The sequence below is a fragment of the Phascolarctos cinereus genome, unplaced genomic scaffold, assembly GCF_003287225.1.
Source record: "Phascolarctos cinereus isolate Bilbo 61053 unplaced genomic scaffold, phaCin_HiC Scaffold_3;HRSCAF=262, whole genome shotgun sequence".
Lineage (NCBI taxonomy): Eukaryota > Metazoa > Chordata > Mammalia > Diprotodontia > Phascolarctidae > Phascolarctos > Phascolarctos cinereus.
Window position 1 is genome coordinate 253682660 of NW_027555736.1, and position 19071 is coordinate 253701730.

The 19071-nt window shown below is 33.7% G+C and overlaps 1 protein-coding gene across 1 annotated transcript in view; it reads right to left on the bottom strand.

Moving 5' to 3' along the window:
* The window catches only part of MDGA2 (MAM domain containing glycosylphosphatidylinositol anchor 2), a 754553-nt gene that overhangs the window by 566042 nt on the left and 169440 nt on the right, over positions 1 to 19071 (bottom strand). The window contains exon 3 of the mRNA XM_021004762.2: positions 13252 to 13426. Coding sequence (XP_020860421.1) covers positions 13252 to 13426 — 175 coding nt within the window. The remainder of the gene's footprint in view (positions 1 to 13251; positions 13427 to 19071) is intronic.

A 19071-nucleotide genomic window follows, 5' to 3' on the forward strand; every position in this document is an offset into this window, starting at 1 on the left:
AAGAATCATCCAAGGAAAGGCTCAAGGAGGATGGTCCCTGGGATTCCAAGTTGAAAAAATCTGGGAATCTGATGTTAGGTTACAGCAACAGAAAAGCAACTACAAAAGCCTTTCAAAGGAGATAACAGTCATCGACAGAAAAACTATATTTAATACAAATGAATGTGATATATTTAGAAAAGCCTTCAATGAAGAAATACTTACAATTTAAAAAATGAGAGATCATATGGAAAAAAAGTCTAAGTAAATGTGATACACACAAAACAACTTTTAATCAGTGCTCAAATGATAGGAAAATTAATGGAATCTTTTCTGAGATGAAGCTTTGTAGAGATAACTGTGGGAAGACACTTAAGTTACCATCCAGAATGCGTTGAACTTCACAGGGAATGTACTGAAGGAAAAACTTACGAATACAGAAAAGTCATCAGTTACAGCTCATCCTTTACAAATCATCAGGTACTTCATGTTACAGAGAAGACATTTGAATGTAATGAATGTGGGAAATTATTTAGCTGGAGTGGACAGCTTATTAAACATAAGAGAATTCATACTGGAGAAAAATCCTTTAAATATAATGAATGTGGAAAGTCCTTTAATCAGCATGGACACCTAACCACACATAAGAGAATTCATACTGTAGAGAAACCTTTTGAATGTAAAAAATGTGGAAAATACTTCAACTGACGTCGACATCTTACTCAACATAAGAGAGTTAATACTGGAGGGAAACTTTTTAAATGTAGTGAATGTGGGAAATCCTTTAGCCAAAGCAGATAGCTTTCTACACATAAGATGGTTCATATTGGGGCAAATATCTTTTCAATGTAATGAATGTAGGAAATCCTTTAGGTAGCAACCAGATTTTTTTAAACATAAGATAATTCATACTAGAGAGAAGTCCTTTAATTGTACCGAATATGGTAAATCCTTTAGGTGGAATGGGCAGCTTACTGCATATAAGTGTATTCATACTGGAGAGAAACTCTTTGAATGTAGTGAATGTGGGAAAACCTTAGCTGTAGTGGTCATCTTACTGAACATAAGAGAATCCATACTGTAGAGGAACCACCTTAAATTCAGTGAAAGTGGGAAAGTATTTGACATAAAGTTCTACTAAACATAAAAGAATTCCTATCACAGGAAAATCTTTGAATGTGTTCAGTATAGGAAATCACTTAGCTGCAATGGACACCCTTTGTAAGTTATAGGAAATCTTTTTAGACAGACTGGAGAGAAATTACTTTTAGTGTTGTGAGTTTAGGCAGTCTTTTAGTTGAACATAAGTGAATCAACATGAGGGCCAAAGATTTTTGTAGAAGTCCGCAGTTTTACTGACTTTGAATTTCCTTGAAATGAACAACATCCTATGTTGTTTGGGTGGTAATAATTATTTTACAGTGGTTTATCAAGTACCATGATTTTAATTTGTATAGAAAACCTCTCTACCAATGCAACCCAGTACAGATTCTTCAACTTAGAGGCAAAGAAGGTGTCCAAGGTAGTGAGAGGCTCTGACTTGCCCTGGATCACATAGCCAGTATGTTAGGATATTTCTTGTACATGGATTTCCTTCACTCTGTAGCCAGCTCTCCATTCACTAAGCAAGGTTACCACTCAAAATTTCAATGTTTTAGTAAGATGGTGTGGTACATCTCTAATAAATCAAAATAATGTCTCTACACCTCCATTTTCCCCTCCTTACAACAAATATTTTAAAACTCTGATTTTAAGTAATCTGGTTCACTAATCAATTCAGATTCTTTACCCAGATGTATTTGCTCTTTACATCAAAGCTAATAAGTTAGAGGAATAAGTGTGAAGGATTCTGATATTTGGAGAGTAATGAATCATGTTCCATTTCAGGAAGTGAAAAACAGTGAGGTTTGATATATGATCTCTTCCAAAATGTTCAGTTTTATTTGGTCTCAAATAACAGGATGGATAGTAAGAGATAAAATCCAAAGTTGCTTCTTTCGCATTTCTTTTTTTTTATTTCATTACATTTTGTTTTTATATCACCTTCATTTCTTAATCTAACCCTCCCCAAATTTCTTTCAGAGAACCATTCCTTAAAATAAAAATAAAAGTTCAGAAACTCTCCCCCCCAAAAAAGCATCAAGACCAGATGGATTTACAAGTGAATTCTGTCAAACATTTAAAGATAAACTAATTCTAAGATTAAATAAATTATTCGGAATATTAGGCAAAGGAGTCCTACCAAACTCCTTTTATGAAACAAATATTGTTCTGGTACCTAAACCAGGAAGAACAAAAACAGAGAAAGAAAATTATAGACTAATTTCTTTAATGACTCTAGATGAAAAAAAAAACACTAACCCTTAGTCTACAATAATATATCACAAAGATTATACATAGCGACCAAGATGGACTTATACCAGGAATGCAGAGATGACTTAACATGAGGAAAACCTAATTGATTATAACAACAACAAATGTAACAAAAATCATAAAATAATATGAATAGATGCAGAAAAAACTTTTGACAAAATGCAGCACTCATTCCTGTTGAAAACACTCAAAAGCATAGGTACAAATGGATTTTTCCTTAAATTTATAAGAAGCATTTGCCTAAAACCATCAGGAAGCATTATTTTTATTGTGGATAAGCTAGAAGCCTTCCCCACAAGATCAGAAGTGAAAAAAGGATGCTCATTATCACTGATATTATTCAATATTGTATTAGAAATGCTAGCAGTTAGAGTTGCTTTACTTTTCTCTGCTACCCACATTTGATTGGTATGGCACTGAATAAGCACATTAATTTAGGTAGAATCATCATTTTTATTTATTTGGCCTACTCATGAACAATTAATATTTCTCCAGTTGTTTAGATTTGGCTTTATTTGTGTGAAAAGTGTTTCATAATTGTGTTCATATAGTCCCTGGGTTTGTCTAGGCAGGTACACTCCCAAGTATTTTTTATTGTTTCTGGTTATTTTCAGTGGAATTTCTATCTCTTCCTGATGAATTTACATATACATATGTATATGTGTGTATACACACATACACACACACACACACACACATATATACACATACATATAATATGTGCCTAAGACTTTCACAGTTGGTTATATCTAAAACAGCACTTCTTAAAATGTGGGTCATGACCTCATGTGGGGTCATGAAAAATTTAGCAAAAGTAAAAGGTTTCTGAACACACAATGACCAAAAATTAATTATAAAGCAAATGCATGATGAATCCTAGCTGTTTTTGGCAGCATTTGCCCATGTTGCATCACACAATTTTACTGCAGCCTTGGTTCTGAACACAAAGTATGTGCACTTTGCACTGCACATGCCCTCAGGCCATGAAACACCAACAAATGTTGTTCAAATGGGAAAAATGGTGGCAAGTGGAAAAAAATTTGAGAAGCCCTGCTCTAAAATATTGTTATTAATTACTGTGTAATTTTTTTTGGTTCTGCTCACTTCACTTTGCATCAGTTCATATAAGTCTTCCTCAGTTTTTCTAGAACCATCCTCTTTATTATTTCTTATAGAACAATAATGTTTCAGTAAATTCATATATCATAACTGGTTCAGTCATTTACAAATGATGAGCATCCCTTCAGTTTACAATTTTTTGCTACCACAAAAAGAATTGCTCTACATATTTTTGTAGATATGTACTATTTTTCTACTTTCTTTGATCTTTTTGGAGTACAGACCTGGTACCAGTATTACTGGGTCAAAAAGTAAGCACAGTTTAATAGTTTTTTGAGCATAGTTTTAAATTGTTTTCAGAATGATTCATTCACAACTCCACCAATTGTGCATTAAAATACTTGCTTTCCTACATCCCCTCCAGCATTTGTCACTTTCTTATTTTATCACCTTTGCCAATCTGATGGGTGTGAGATGGTACTTCTGAAATTTTTTAATTTGCATTTCTCTAATTATTAGTGATTTAGAGCATTTTTCACATGTCTATTGATACCTTTTATTTCTTCCTCAGAAAACCATATTGAAAATCATATTATCTGAATATAAATTGGAGAATGGCTTATTCTTATGAATTTAACTCAGTTGCATGTATATTTGACAAATTAGACCTTTATCAGAGAAACTTGCTGCAAAGATTTTCCCTCGTTCTCTACTTTTCTTTTAATTTTAGCTTCATTGGTATTATTTGTGCAAATCTTTTACATTTTATTACATTTTATCTCCTATTAATCTGTAACTCTCTAGCTTGGTTATGAACTCTTCCCCTATCCACAGATCTGATGGGTAATTTTTTCCAGGCCATCATACAAATATGTCAGTCATGTGTTTATATAATTTATATAAAATATTCAACACTGTTATGACTGAAAGTATATGAACTCTAGCCAAAAAAAACCTATTGACTAAGGAGCAAAATGGATGTGCCAAAAAAGCAACAGTAATATAAAGTACAATTCATTAATTCAATGAAAGCACTGAAACATTTATGCTGCTTTTATTGATTAACTCAAAGCCTTTGACTGAGTTTAATAGTCATGGCCTAATCATGTATTTTAAACTTATATAATAGATAAAATAGATCCAATAATAATTGGGACACTAGAATATTTGATGATCATGGAAAACTTTTATTTAAAACATGTCACTAGAAAAAATGTTTAGGACAATTCTTATAAAGTATGGCATCTTCCTTCAAGACATTTTAAGCCTACGATGGTTCTGCCTAGTACTGAAACAATTATTATCACTTCTGAATAGAGTTCATTCACAAAAGGAGAGGCATCACACTTATCACATGATCGACATGGTTATGGTCAAGTTATATGGCTTCATTGAAAAGTTCATTTAACAATCTATTTGGAATATATAAATATTTCAGGTAGTAGTGTGTTAATATGATGCTATACTGGTGAGCAAGGCTATCAATCACTCTTAATACACACACACGCACACACACACACACACACACACACACACACACACACACACACACACATCCCTTTCTGTGAGCTAGTCCACTCAGCCCCAGCCAGTCCTCTGACAGGGACTTTTCTCTCTGAAAAAGCCCAGGAAAAAAAATTGCCGAAGTTCTGTCTCAGATCTATCATAGCTATCCCCAGAACCCCTGTTCCAACATCAAGCTACTGATATTTAATTGCCTGAAGTAATTTTGGCATAAGTATTCTTTTTCTGCTCATGGAAGTTATAAAAATGGTTTATTAATAATTTTGTTAATAAAATGCCTTTTTAAAGTCTAAGTCCCTAACTAGCAGATTTTTTAGCAAAAATACCTCAATTTCAAAATCTTTGTCTCTTTCTCTCTCTCCTCAGTTGCCTCGTCCCAAATTCATTCAGATTAACAATTTCCATGTTAACATTTTATCATAATTACTGGCTTGATACAAAGTAAATGTATAAAAAAAAACGGTAACTACATCTCTAGGAAACAGACTTTTCCTACATCCAGGGAAAAGACATCAGTTCTAGACCTCTTGGGAAAAAAAAAAAGTAAGAAAGTTAAATGGGGAGAAGAGAAATGAAGACTCACCCTTTAGCTTCTACACTCCAAAAAAGTTTCAACACAGTCCCAGACCAAGAGTCCAGTGATGATGATTTATTGGTGCCACATCCCTCCAATAGCTTCTACTCTCTTGGTGTTATATGATATCCATCTTCCACTCCCATGGGGTTTTTTTTTTTTACTTCTACTTCAACTCCATGCACTCTCATAGAGTTTTTCAGTCAGGCTGGCCAAGGATCTAAGACATCTTCAAAAGCCTCATGACAGAAAATGCTATCCACATCCAAAGAAAGAACTACAGAGTTTGAATGCAGGTCGAAGCATACTATTTTCTATGTTTTTTCTTCTGTTTTGTTTCCTCTTTCTTGTGGTTCCTTCTTGTGGTTCTAATTCTTCCTTACAATATGACTAATGAGAAAATATGTTTAATAGGAATATGTATGTATAGCCTATATCAGATTATGTGCTGTCTTGGGGAGGGAGGTGTTAAGGGAAGGGGAGAAAAACTTAAAACTCAAAAGCTTATGGAAGTGATTGTTGATAAATCAAAATAAATTAGTAAAAAGAAAAAGAAAAAAGTCAAGCTGGCCAATCCGGGGGTCAAGATAAAATTTCCAAAGAGCTGAGAAGGGGAATTCTGGAGTTTGAAGGGAGTGAGGGAAAGGGTCCAATTAGCCAGTGAGTATTTATATCCAGAGCTCTGATCTAATTAAACTGAATCCTGAAATTGAAGCTAAATGGAAAAAACACATTTTAAGCAATAATCTCCTCAGAAATACCATATTTTATATGTATATTATATATCATGTAACATATACTATATATATATATATATAATTATATCATATATAATCACCATACTGGCAAAATTACTCTCTCTCTCTCTCTCTCTCTCGCACACACACACACACACACACACACACACACACACACACACACACACACAAACCCACAGTTCCTCAAACTGAGAAGGTGACCAAATAGAAACCCATGCAATGATAATGAGACCCATAACTCGTAAGGTCACTACAGAAAAAACACTTTTTCTCTAAAAAGGGAGAAAAAGAATAGCTAGAGGTTCTCAGATCACATGATAAACAAATCAAACATTTGCAGAAATATATTTGGAACAAACAGACTTCAAGTAAGACCTATGTCTTACTTGGTTTATACCATGGGCTTATGCAATTGCATTTCCCATATATAACTATTTTTTCCTCTGCACAGGAACCCATGAAATAGTTAAGATACAAAGGTGGAGTCAAAGATTCCCCATGGGCAAAAGCCAAATAAATCAACCAGTTATAAGGAAGTTATAAGGAAGTGTTAAATAACTAGGTAATATAATTTTTTTAACAAAAATGATACTTATGACATCAATTAAGGATTACATAATTGCCACCAGATATTACACAGAAAAGTTTCCTTAAAGAGCTCAGAGTTAGTTATTGATACAGATTATGCTATGAAATGGTGGAAATTCCACAATATATCACTGTAGGCTACAAAAATTTTATTATCCATGAGATATCTAGAAAGAATAATAATTTCAATTTCATAAACTAGCAGATGACAAATCAACACACTACAAATGTAAACACAAAAATATCTTTGACAATCACAAATAAGCTATGGGAGCAAGAACAGCATTACTCTTAGAACTGATAACCCACAATCACTTGACCATAAAGTTAATCCACAGAAATTAAAGAAGAGTGTCTTTAATAAGTATCATCATGACAAATACACACAATCTTCAAGTTTCATTGGATGAAAAGCTTTCTAAATATAGAGATCTTATAGAAGAAATCAAAACCATGAAGGAAATGGATAGGATATATATCATCACCACTGTCTTATCCCCTAGTAGAATTTTCTTGAAGATGTTTTCAGTGAGCCTAACAAAAAAAATGAGCCTGATAGTCTAATACTTGCTATATAATGACCAAAAAATGCAGCTAGTTTATTCAACTGATTAAAAATCTGCAGAATATTAAATATGAAAGAATAGTAGGGCAGTGTCTTGTCTTGTGACTATTCTATCTAAACTCCACAGAGTAAGATGAGAAGAATGAGATAATATTACTGCTGCCACTACTAGTAAAGAAATACCAATTTATCACTGTAGGTTAGATTTAGTATTTCACTACTTGCTGAAAAAAACTCTTATTGAATACATAAAAATAAATGATCAAGTGTCAGGGATAATATGTCAGAAATTCCCTATATTTCAAAAACTAGGGAGAGAATTTTGTGATTTTATTTGTTCCAGAAACTCCCAGGTGATGAAATGCCTTTGCTCAGATAGCATGTGTCAGAGGCAACACCTGAACACAAACTTTAAGGCATCATATTATACTTTAACAGAATCTATAAATATTCGAGAGGATTTAGAATAACCATGCTTTTGTAAGAGTAAGTTGTTAATAAGTGTTTCTTTTCTATATTAGTATGGTGGTGAGTCAGGAATATGTTCTCAGTAGCTGTAAACCAAATATAATATTAAATGAATAATTCTGTGCTAAGCTTTAATCATTTAATAAGCATTTGTTATGCTTTTGATATATCCCAAGCACTGTGCTAAGCACTGGGATAAAAAGAAATGCAAAAAAACATGGTCTCCTGTCCTCAAGGAGCTCACATTCTAATGGAGAAACAACATGAAAACAACTATGTATAAACAAGATATATATAGTGTAAATGGGAGATAATTTCAAAGGGTTGACACTAACAGAGGTAAGAAGCAGGCAAGCCTTGCTTTACATGATAAGATTTGAGCTGAGTCTTGAAGAAGCCAGGGAATTCAAAAGGCAGAGAGCACTCCAGCTATGTAAAACAACCAGTGAAAAGGCACAAAGTTAGGAGATGGAATGTCACATTCAAAGAGCAGAAAGGGAATTTATGTATGCTTTCACTGTGTGTATGTGTGTGTGTGTGTGTGTGTGTGTGTCTGTCTGTCTGTAATGGAGGGAGGGAATAAGGGGGAAAGGAAAAGGATAGAGAGTGGGTATCATTTCCTTGTCATCCCCAATTGATATGGCCCTGGGATACAGTTCCAGATGATGAAGGGTTGGCATGGTAACAAAATGTTAACAGCAAGTGATTCTTTTATAAAGCATAAATTTCATACTGCTCTCTGATTCTCGAAAGGAGGAATCAGCTCATTAGCTTGGATGAAAAATGACCATCCCTCTTATAGCTTAAAATAGAGAGAGAAGGCCAGGACTTGAAAAGTTGAAAACAGTCAAAAAGAGAGTCAGCAGTCAAGGAAGAACCCATATCTTTACTTCTCTGGGGAGGGGAGACGCAGGAGAATGTTTTCTCCCTCCTCCACCATATGCCATATAATGTGGCAACAGAGCTACTTGCTCAGGGGAAGTTATTTCATTCAATAGTTGGAGAGTTCAAGAGATCCTAAGGCACAGTTGAGAAATTAGATTCCAGATAGACACATACAGGGAGGGAGTCACTCAAGGTTAAAAGATGCTTCCTAGAATGGGACCTCTGGAAGCAAAGAGAGCTGGTTATGAATTCAAAAAACAATCCAGCTGTAGCAGTTGAGAGTTAGGCTATGTAGAATAATTATTTCTGGGAGTCCATCTAAGCTACCACCCCCCCAACAGAAAAGCTATACCCAAAGATTGGGCTTCCTTAGGAATCTACAGGACAGAAAGAAATTTTAGTCGAAGAGTGAGTAGTTTTGGCCACATATGTACCCTATCCTGTTTGTGCTCTAGGCTTGTGCCACCTCTTCCAATGAACATTTTGTGAACTTATGTGAGACTAACCCAAGTTTAAGCTTACAAACTACAGTAAGAGATCTGACCACAGACTCTTTAAAACATTGGAGTAATAGTCACTCTATGGCATATAACCCACAAGTGCAAATGCAAGTTGGAGAAGTATCTCATAGGGGCTACTACATCAGCAAAAGAATATAGCAGAACACTAAAATCTTGGAAAAGATAAGTAGCCATAAAAACATATACTAGAAATAAATAGGCCACACATTTTACTAAAGATAATTTGAGTCTGAGGTGATATAAAAAGCATCAAGGACCTGAATGACCAGAAAAATAGTGAGGCCTTAAGAAGAATGAAAAAGAACAGAGAGGTTAAGTCCTAGTGATCATTGTGATTTTTGAAATACATTAGTTGTTGTTATAGTTATAATGACAAGCCTCCAATAAGGAGTCACTTAAGCTAAGTGATCCTAATGCCATAAAATATAGACATTGTAGATAGCTTGTACTTTTCTACTTTTTCCTACTGTCTCATTCCGACCCTATGTCAAGCAGTAATGATCACAGCTGAATGGGACAACTGGCCAACTGTGAGCTGTGAGCTACGCCTATCCCTAGGATCTCTGATTACCAACTCAAAAAGCTTCTGGTCCCCACAAGGAAGTTCACTCCACTTGAGCCTTGTATCAGATAAGTAACAGAGAATTTCCCCACCAAATCTGGGTCTGACTAGGAATGGCCTCTCTCTCACACATCTCGCTTTGATTAATAGTCCTCAACCAAGCCCATTTTTAAGCTATACAATATCCCTGTTTGGACCTCTTTTCTGAGCCTGTACTACCACTGAGATCTTGGACCCTGTACATGCCTCACTCTCCCTCAAGGTGCATGAGTTTCTTTGCATCTGTGTGGCCAAAACCCCATCTGTATTGCATGTGTAGGGGTTTTTGTTTGTTCGCTGTGCTGTATGATAATAAAATTCATGTTTGCAGTAGTTTCTGAATACTAGTTTCCTGTGAATCTTCTAACCCAAGCTGTGAGGTCAAATACAGCAGCTCTATATCCCAGATACATAAAAGGAATTGGGATAAAGATTCCAGGATGTTGGATGGATTTTTAATTTAAGCTACTATGGATAAGAAAGCGAAAGGAGTAACTACATCAATAAAGCCATGGATCCAGCAGTGTACTGGGAAATATTTCGAGCTGGTAAACTACCTCAATAAAAAGGACACATGACACACTTTTAAGGTTAATCTGAATTATTAACATTTTCTCCATCACTTTGGTAAGCCTAAACAATCAGCAAAACAATAAATTAAGAAATGGTTGTAATGACTGTCAAATTCCAACATTCACACTGAAAATCTAACAGTTGAGCTCGCTTGTATGTATAGCTAGGAGCAAAATCCAGTAATCTCTACATGAACCCATCTCACCCTCCAAAAATAATTAAAAAAAAGAATAAGTATGATGTGCTAAAGTATCCTTCAAGGAATATAAAAATATAAGACATAGAACTGCCCTTAAAGCACCATCCAGAAGATGAGGTAAAACTAACATACCTTTGGCAAAGATAGATCTCGTTGCTTATGTTAACATCTTTGCAGCCAACAATAACTTTTAAATAACACCTAACAAGAAAAATTTTATGGATAACGACAAAAGGATTATAGATTTAGAGAAAGAAAAGATATCATTTAAAGGTCATCTAGTCCGACTCCCTCATTGTTCAGATGAGGAAACTGAGGCTCAAAAACATTAAGTGACTTGCCCACAGTCACACACTTAGTAAACAAATGTTTGAACCTAGGTCTTCCTGACCACAAGGCTAGCACACTATCCACTAATACCACATGTTTGATTAGAAATCTTCAAAGCTGTATTTATCATCAAGTCAAATAATAAATCAAATAATAAATATGACATAGTTTTATACCTCTCAATCAACTGTATGAATATAAAGATTGCTCTAGTACAGAAAATAGCTTAGAAAATCCTTTTTCATTTCTTTCTTATATTTTCACTAAAGATAATTACCAATGTATGTGTAAGTGATTCACATAAAGACAATAGCCAGATGAAGGGGCAATTGATATTTGCTTATTTTTTCCTTAAAAAAAAAAAACACCTTCTGTGAACTTGTCACCTCTTTTAAAAATTTTCACTCAAGATATTTTGAGAAATGATTCCTGAGCACCTTTAAATATATGTTAATCCCCTTCAGGCATACAATTTTTCCTTAAAATTTTTATTTTCAAATATATATATTCCTTAAAAGTTTTATTTCCAAATATAAAAATGAAATAGGAGACAAAAAGAGTTTCCAAGCTGTCAGAAAAAGGTATGGTCAGTCAGGTAAAGACAGTTAACAGTAGAAAAAATTAGAAATATTAAAATAAACCAATTTTAGGCCACACCTAGGTTTTATAGCCAATTCAATGAGCATTTATTAAGCACCTACTAGATGCTAGGCACTGTGCAAAGTAACGGGAGTACAAAAAGAGTCCAAATATAATCCCTGACCTCAAGCAATCCAAAACCTAAAACAAGAAAAATTGGCAGGGGGGAATAAGATAACCTATATTCAAGCCAGTACTATGTATATTTGAACTTCTGAATGCAGAGAAGAGGATAGGGGTTAGGTTAAATGGTAGAGACAGCCCAACTTCCTGTGTGTGGAGAAAAAAATTAGGGTAGAAGGGCATGTCGGCAGAACTATAACAGGAAAGGTTGGGTTATGGGTTTTAGAAACAATCAAGTAATCAACAAACATTTATTAAATATCTACTCTGTGCCAGGCATTATACCAGGAGCTGAAGTTGGGTGGAAGAAATATAAAAATGAACCACTTTCTACCTTCAAGAAACTTAGATATGAAAGGAGATAAGTGGTTTTGTACCCAGAAGCCACATTGCCAATTTAAGTGTATGAGGGAAGCAGGGAGATGTGGAATATGTAAAGGGAAAAAATAGCATAACTTATGTTTACTCACTTTCTTATTTATGCTTGAATGTGCTTTAATCAGGCAGAAAACAAAAATACAGGTTTCACAAAAGAGATAAAAACACACTTCAAAAGCTTTACATTTTTTGTTCAAATGAGAATGAGTTTCAGTCAATTTATCAACAAATTACAAGATGCTTCTCCATTTTTGTTTTTGTTTTTCAGGTGAAGTACACACATAAAGAAAGAATAAGGATCAGAAAAAATGAGGTTAAATACAAAAGATAAGATGAAGGGTTCCAGTTTTGCTTTTGGTGGTTCCTTTAAACTGGGTATAGTTGAACAGAAGCCAGGTACTATTTTGTGTTGTGTGTGTGTGTGTGTGTGTGTGTGTGTGTGTGTGTGTGTGTAACTTAATAGCTAACAAAGCTGTAGGTAAAGCTTGTAATAACTGATAAACTCTTGAAAGGCAGTGTGGTATGTTGGATAGAATATTGAAGTCAAGTAAACCTGGGTTTGAATATTGCCTCTACTAGCTGTGTGATCTCCATAAAGTCACAACCTCTCAGAGCTACAATTTCCTCATTTGTAAAACAAGAGTGTTAGAATCAATGAACTCTAAAGTTTCTTCTTCTAAGCTAATGCATTTACACATTCATTAATTTACATATATGTGTACGTATGTAGGTATTTAAACTTTTTTTTTAATAGGACTGAGATAGAAGAGCTCTAGACCTGTGATTTTATCATTGTAGGAAATTCCAGGTTACCTGATCTTCAGCTTAAGAGTCTTAGAGACTTGTCATGGAACACTGAGTTGTTAACTTCTCCATGCTCACACAACTAGTACAATTCAGAGGCAAACTGTAAATCAATCTGTTATCTCAAATTGTCTATCTACTTCAACATGCTGTTTAAAGAAGGTTTCTTAATTGAGTTGTCACTATCTTAAACATTGTATTTCTACACAGAATTTGTATCATTTAAAGGAATCAGCAAGATAACCTTAATGGTTATTTAAAATTGTAAAAGAAAAATAGTAAGAAGAAGCTTTCTCAGCTCTTTACTTACAGTACACATCCACTCTAATTGACTTTATTGCTGGAGATCCCAAACCATTTTCTGCTTTACAGTAGTATCGGCCTCCTTGGTGTCTTTGAATATTTGTAATCCTCAAAGTCTCATTGAAGACACTTGAATCTTGAAATCTATCAGAGGCACTTCCTGCTGTTTTGGTCCATCTGATCTGAGCAAGTATCCAAAAAGAAAAAAAGTTTGTTACTTTAGGTTAGCTGTGTGCTCACAGAACAAATTAATCTGAACATCTCTGAATAATACACTTTCTAAGAGGATAATACATCTCATTCCTCTAAAGGATTGTTTAAAAATATTCAGTTACATGTATTTTATAAGTGAAGTATATTTTATAATTTTTCTCTGATTATCCAGCTTTTAAAAGCAAATGACATTGATATGGTGCTCTAAAACTGACAGGTTTTTTTAAGACATTATTTCAGTTGAGCTGCAAAAAAACTGAGAGGAAGTAGGTACTTTATTAACTCCATTTTACAAATGAGGAAACAAAAGCTCACAAATATTATGCAAATTCACTTCTAACACTTGATTTACAAATAAAATATAGATAACTCCAATTTCACTACAGAGAAATCAGCAACAGTTCTATTTATATTGTGTTCCATGGGAGAGGGAGGCAGGAGAACAACTAAAAGTTTCATAATATTTTTTTAAAAGCATTATGAGATCATGAACATTTCACAACTATAGCAAGAGAGATCGTTACTAACCCAACAAGAAATATAGCAGATTATAAGAGTCAAAATAGAATTCTTTGACTATGTAATACCACTACTAGGTCTGTATCACAAAAAAATCCAACAAAGTGAGGAAAGGGAGAGGAATTATTTGTACAAACATATTTAATGGTGGCTAAGAATTGGAAATTTAGGTGGAGCCAAGATGGCAGAATAAAAGCAATGACTTCCTTGAGCTCTCCCCCAAACCCCTCCAAATACCTGTAAAAAATGGCTCTAAACAAATTTTAGAGCAGCAGAACCTACAAAAAGAGTGAAACAAATTTCCAGACCAAGACAACCCGGATGATTGATTAGAAAGGTCTATTGTGTAGGGCTGGGAAAGGAGCACACTTCAGCATGGGTGTGCAAGCAAAGAGAACCTGGAGCAGGCCTCAGGGGACTGAATCTTGGGCAGCTGTGGCTGTTTCCAGACTTCTTAACCCACAATTGCCAAAGAGAACTTAGAAGGTCAGTAGGAAAGGTCCATGACCTCGGTGAGAGAGAAACTGGGTCCCAGCTCCAGTCCTGGTGCAATCCTGGGGCAGTGGCTGTTTCTGGAGCTATCTGCCCACAGACTGAGGGAGAATTGAGTGGCTGATCAGAGGGGATTGCAGGGATCTCTTTGCTGGTGCTGAGGCAGGAATCTCTTACTTTGTCCGTACTCGGATCTGGGTCACAGTTCTGGGTAGCAGTCCTGGGGCAACTGGTAGTCTTCCAAGTATTTAGATCTGACTTTACTTGTGTGAAAAGTGTTTTATAATTATGTTCATATAGTTACTGAGTTTGTTTTGGCAGATAAACTCTCATTTTATAATGTCTACAGTAACTCTAAACGGAATTTCTCTTTGTATCTCTTGTTGTTGAACTTTGTTAGCAGCACATAGAAATGCCAATGATTTGTGTGGGTTTATTTTGTTGTTGTTGTCCTGTTTAATATTTTAATAAAATATTAATTATTAAATATTAATTAATATTTTAAATTATTGTTTTAATATCAGTGATGTTTTAATATTTTATATATTTTATTTAATATTAGAATTTATTAAAATGTTAAATAAAATAAAATGAAAATTTTATTTAACATTTTTATATTATTAATGTTAATATTTTTTCTTTAATTTGTTTTTACTTAACAAAAACAATAAAATGTCCTTGTCTATGAATATCTATTATTTATATATTCATAATGATACAGTTTATTGTAATATATTAATAACTCACATGGTTGATTATTACTAATATTTTAAATATATTCATATTTACTATAATTTTATTAGGATCAATTACTGGCTTACAACAAAAACACTCATTATCTTCAGTTCATTTCACTTATACTCATTGCTTGACTACATTAACAATGAGCCATCTGCACTGACACATTTTTACCTGGTGGGATATTTGGTATATCTGATTTGTTGTAATGCATTTTGTCTTTTTGTGGTACCAGACTATGAAAGAGTTCCACTCACTTCATGTCAAGTGCATCAGTATAATGGTTTGGAAGACAGCCACTCTGCAATCCTTTGTCATCCTTTCTATTTCTTAATTTTAGGAAAGTGGTTATACCACAATGTTATGAGATACTAATGCAAACTTCAGAATTAACAATATGAAATGGCTAAAGGGCAGGTACTGATGCATAATAAACTCAGGAGAAAGACTGGACACAAAGATGAAAACTAAACTTATATCAGCTGATGAGATTTCCAAGTGAGAGAATATGTAGAAAGAAAATGTTCATGATCCATAGCAGTGCCCAAACCTACACCCAGAACAACCATCTGTGTACAAGTCTCTTTACATGTGTTCATTTTATATATATATATATATATATATATATATATATACATATTCTTTGCATGTGTTTATCCACATGCTATCTTCCCACAAAAATGTGTTTTCCCTCCATGTGTTTTCTATTCATGCATATCCTCTGTATGAGTATACTATACTACTGATAATGAGGTAACCAGCATAAGGCTATCCTCCTACAAACATAAGGCAATGTTTTGTTGTTATTTAATTTACTATGAACTCTTATTTATGTCCTTTCTCACTGGATAATTGACATTTAATGTATTAGTCAGAGCTTATGACCTATAATATTAGTGAATATTGACTCAAAGAGTACATGAAATGTGGGGAAGATTTTTAAGGCATAACACAAGGGGGGGGGACCTATGTGCTACTTTTTAGAAAAAAATCATAGCTATGACACATGAGCAGGCAAGTTTCATTCTAAAGTTTGACAGCATTGAGACTATGGGCTACAGAGGGAATTCTAAAATGTTTTCTTCAACTACTGATTGATACTGACTCTTATTTTTGTCTTTGTTTTTAAAGCACCGGGAAATTCCTCACCCAATGAGTTCACTATACCAATGAAATCACAAATCTCGTTTTAATCTGTGTGCGTGTGTGTATACACATATATGTGTATATATACATATGTGTATTTTTTTAATTGCCCTAATGATGATAAAGTTTCTGGGGGTTCCATGAATCATTTTCCTATTTGGGAATATAAACAGTTTAACCTTATTAAATCCATTATGATGATTCTTTCATATTCACTTTTTATGCTTCTCTTTTTATTAAGAATGCCTCAAAGTCATCAATTTCATTTGATATCCTTTTTTTTCCTACTGAAGGATGACACTCAGTTTTACTGAGTAGGTTATTCTTAGTCATAATCCAGAATATCATATTCTATACTGTACATTTCTTTAAAGAGATGGCTAAAAAATTACATGAGCTCTTGACTGTGGCTCCATGTTATTTAAATTGTTTCTTTCAGTCTGGTTGCAGAATTTTCTCCTTGACCTGGAAGCCCTGGGACTTGGCTATAATATTCCTGGGAGTTTTCATTTTGAGATCCCTTTCAATAGGTAATTGGAAGATTCTATCAATTTCTATTTTGCCTTTTGGTTCTAAGATATCTAGGCAATTTTTCTTTCTAATTTCAATTTAGCTCTTTTTTGAAAAAAAAATTTACAGTTTTGAGTTTGAAAATATCTCTTTCCCTCTCGTTCCTCCCTCACCCATTGAGAAGGCAAGCAACAGAACATCAACTATACATGTGAAGCCATATAAAATATTTTCCATATTAGCCATGTTGGAAAAAAGGATGAAAAATAAAGGAAGTAAAAAAATATATACCTCAGTCTGCCTTCAGAGTTTGTGAGTTCTCTCTCTGGAGGTGGACAGCATTTTTCATCATAAGCCCTTTAGAATTGTCTTGGATTATTTTATTGATTAGAATAGCTAAGTCTTTCATAGGTGATCATCACAATATGGCTGTTACTGTATACAATATGCACACTTCACTTTGCATTAATTCATATTATTCTTCCAAGATTTTTCTGAAACCATCCCCCTCATCATTTCTTATAACATAATATTATTTCATTATAATAATATATTTCAAATTGTTCATCCATTCCACAATTGATGAACATCCCCCTCAAATTCTAATTCTTTGCCAACACAAAAAGAGCTGCTACAAATATTTTTATACAAATTAGTCATTCTCCCTTTTCTTTGAACTCTTTGAGACAAAAATAGAACTACTAGGTCTATAAGTGGTATAGCTAGGACAAAAATATGTACAGTATTATGGTCCTTTGGACATAATTCCAATTTTTTTTTGTAGAATGGTTCGACCTATTCACTTAGTGAACAACATTAGTGTCCCTATTTTTCCACATTACCTCCAGTATTTGTTGTTCTCTTTTTCTGTCAGGTTAGTCAGTCTGATGGGTGCAAGGTGGTACCTCAGAGATGCTTTAATTTTCATTTTTGTAATCAATAGCAATTTAGAGCATTTTTTCATGTGACAACTAATAGCTTTGATTTCTGCCTATTCATATCCTTTGACAATAGGAGAATGGCTCTTATTTTTATAAATTCAACTTGGTTTCCTATATATTTGAGAAATGAGGTCTTTATATGAAAAATAATGTAAAATTTTTTTCACAACTTTCTGCTTTCCTTCTAATTTTTACTGCATTGGTTTAGCTTGTGTAATTTTTTTTTAATTTCATGCAATCAAAATTGTACATTTTACTTCTCATGATCTTATCTTTGGTTGGTTATAACTCTTCCCTTATTTATAGATCTGACACATAAATGGTTTCCATGCTCCCCTAATTTACTTACACAACCCTAAATGTCAAAATCATGTGCCCGTTTTTACCTTATCTTGTTATACAAAGTGAGTTGTTGGTCTATGTCTAGTTTCTGACAAACTGCTTTCCAGTTTTTCCAGCAATTATTGTCAAATGCTGAGTTCTTGTTCCCAAATTTTGATTCCTTTGGCTTGTGGAACATTAGATTACTGTTTTAATTTACTATGGTATAATGTGTACACATCCTATTCCACTGATCCACAACTCTATTTCTTAGCCAATATCAGATTATTTGATGAATATCACTTTGTTTAAAATTTAATAGTGCTAAGCCCCCTTCCTTCTTATTTTTCACTGATTCCCTTGATATTCTTGAATTTTGTTCTTCCAGATGAATTTCATTACTTTTTCTAGTTGTATAAAATAATTATTTGGCAGTTTAACATGGCACTGAATAAGTAAGTTAATTTAGGTAGAATTGTTAGTAATATATTGACTCAATCCACACATGACAAATTATTTCACTAATTTTTAGTTTAGGGTTTTTTTATTCACATAAAAAGTGCTTGGTAATTGTGTTCAAATATTTGTTGGATGTTTCTTGGCAAGTAAAGTTCCAAAAATTTTATATTGTCCATTATTATTTTAAATGGTATTTGCCTATCTCTTCCTGCTAGGATTTGTTGGTAATATATAGAAATACTGGTGGTTTATGTGGATTAATTAATAATAGAGAAACTTTGTTAAGGTTGTTCTTTTAACTAGTTTTCATTGATTTTCTAGGGTTCTCATCACATCTCCTGTGAAAAAAAGGATAGTTTTCTTTCCTTGCTACATACGCTATACCTTCAATTTCTTTTTCTTGCTTTATTGCTATAGCTAGTACATGTAGTACAATTTTGATTAATAATTGTGAAAATGAAGCAGATGCTTGCTTTACTCTTCATCTT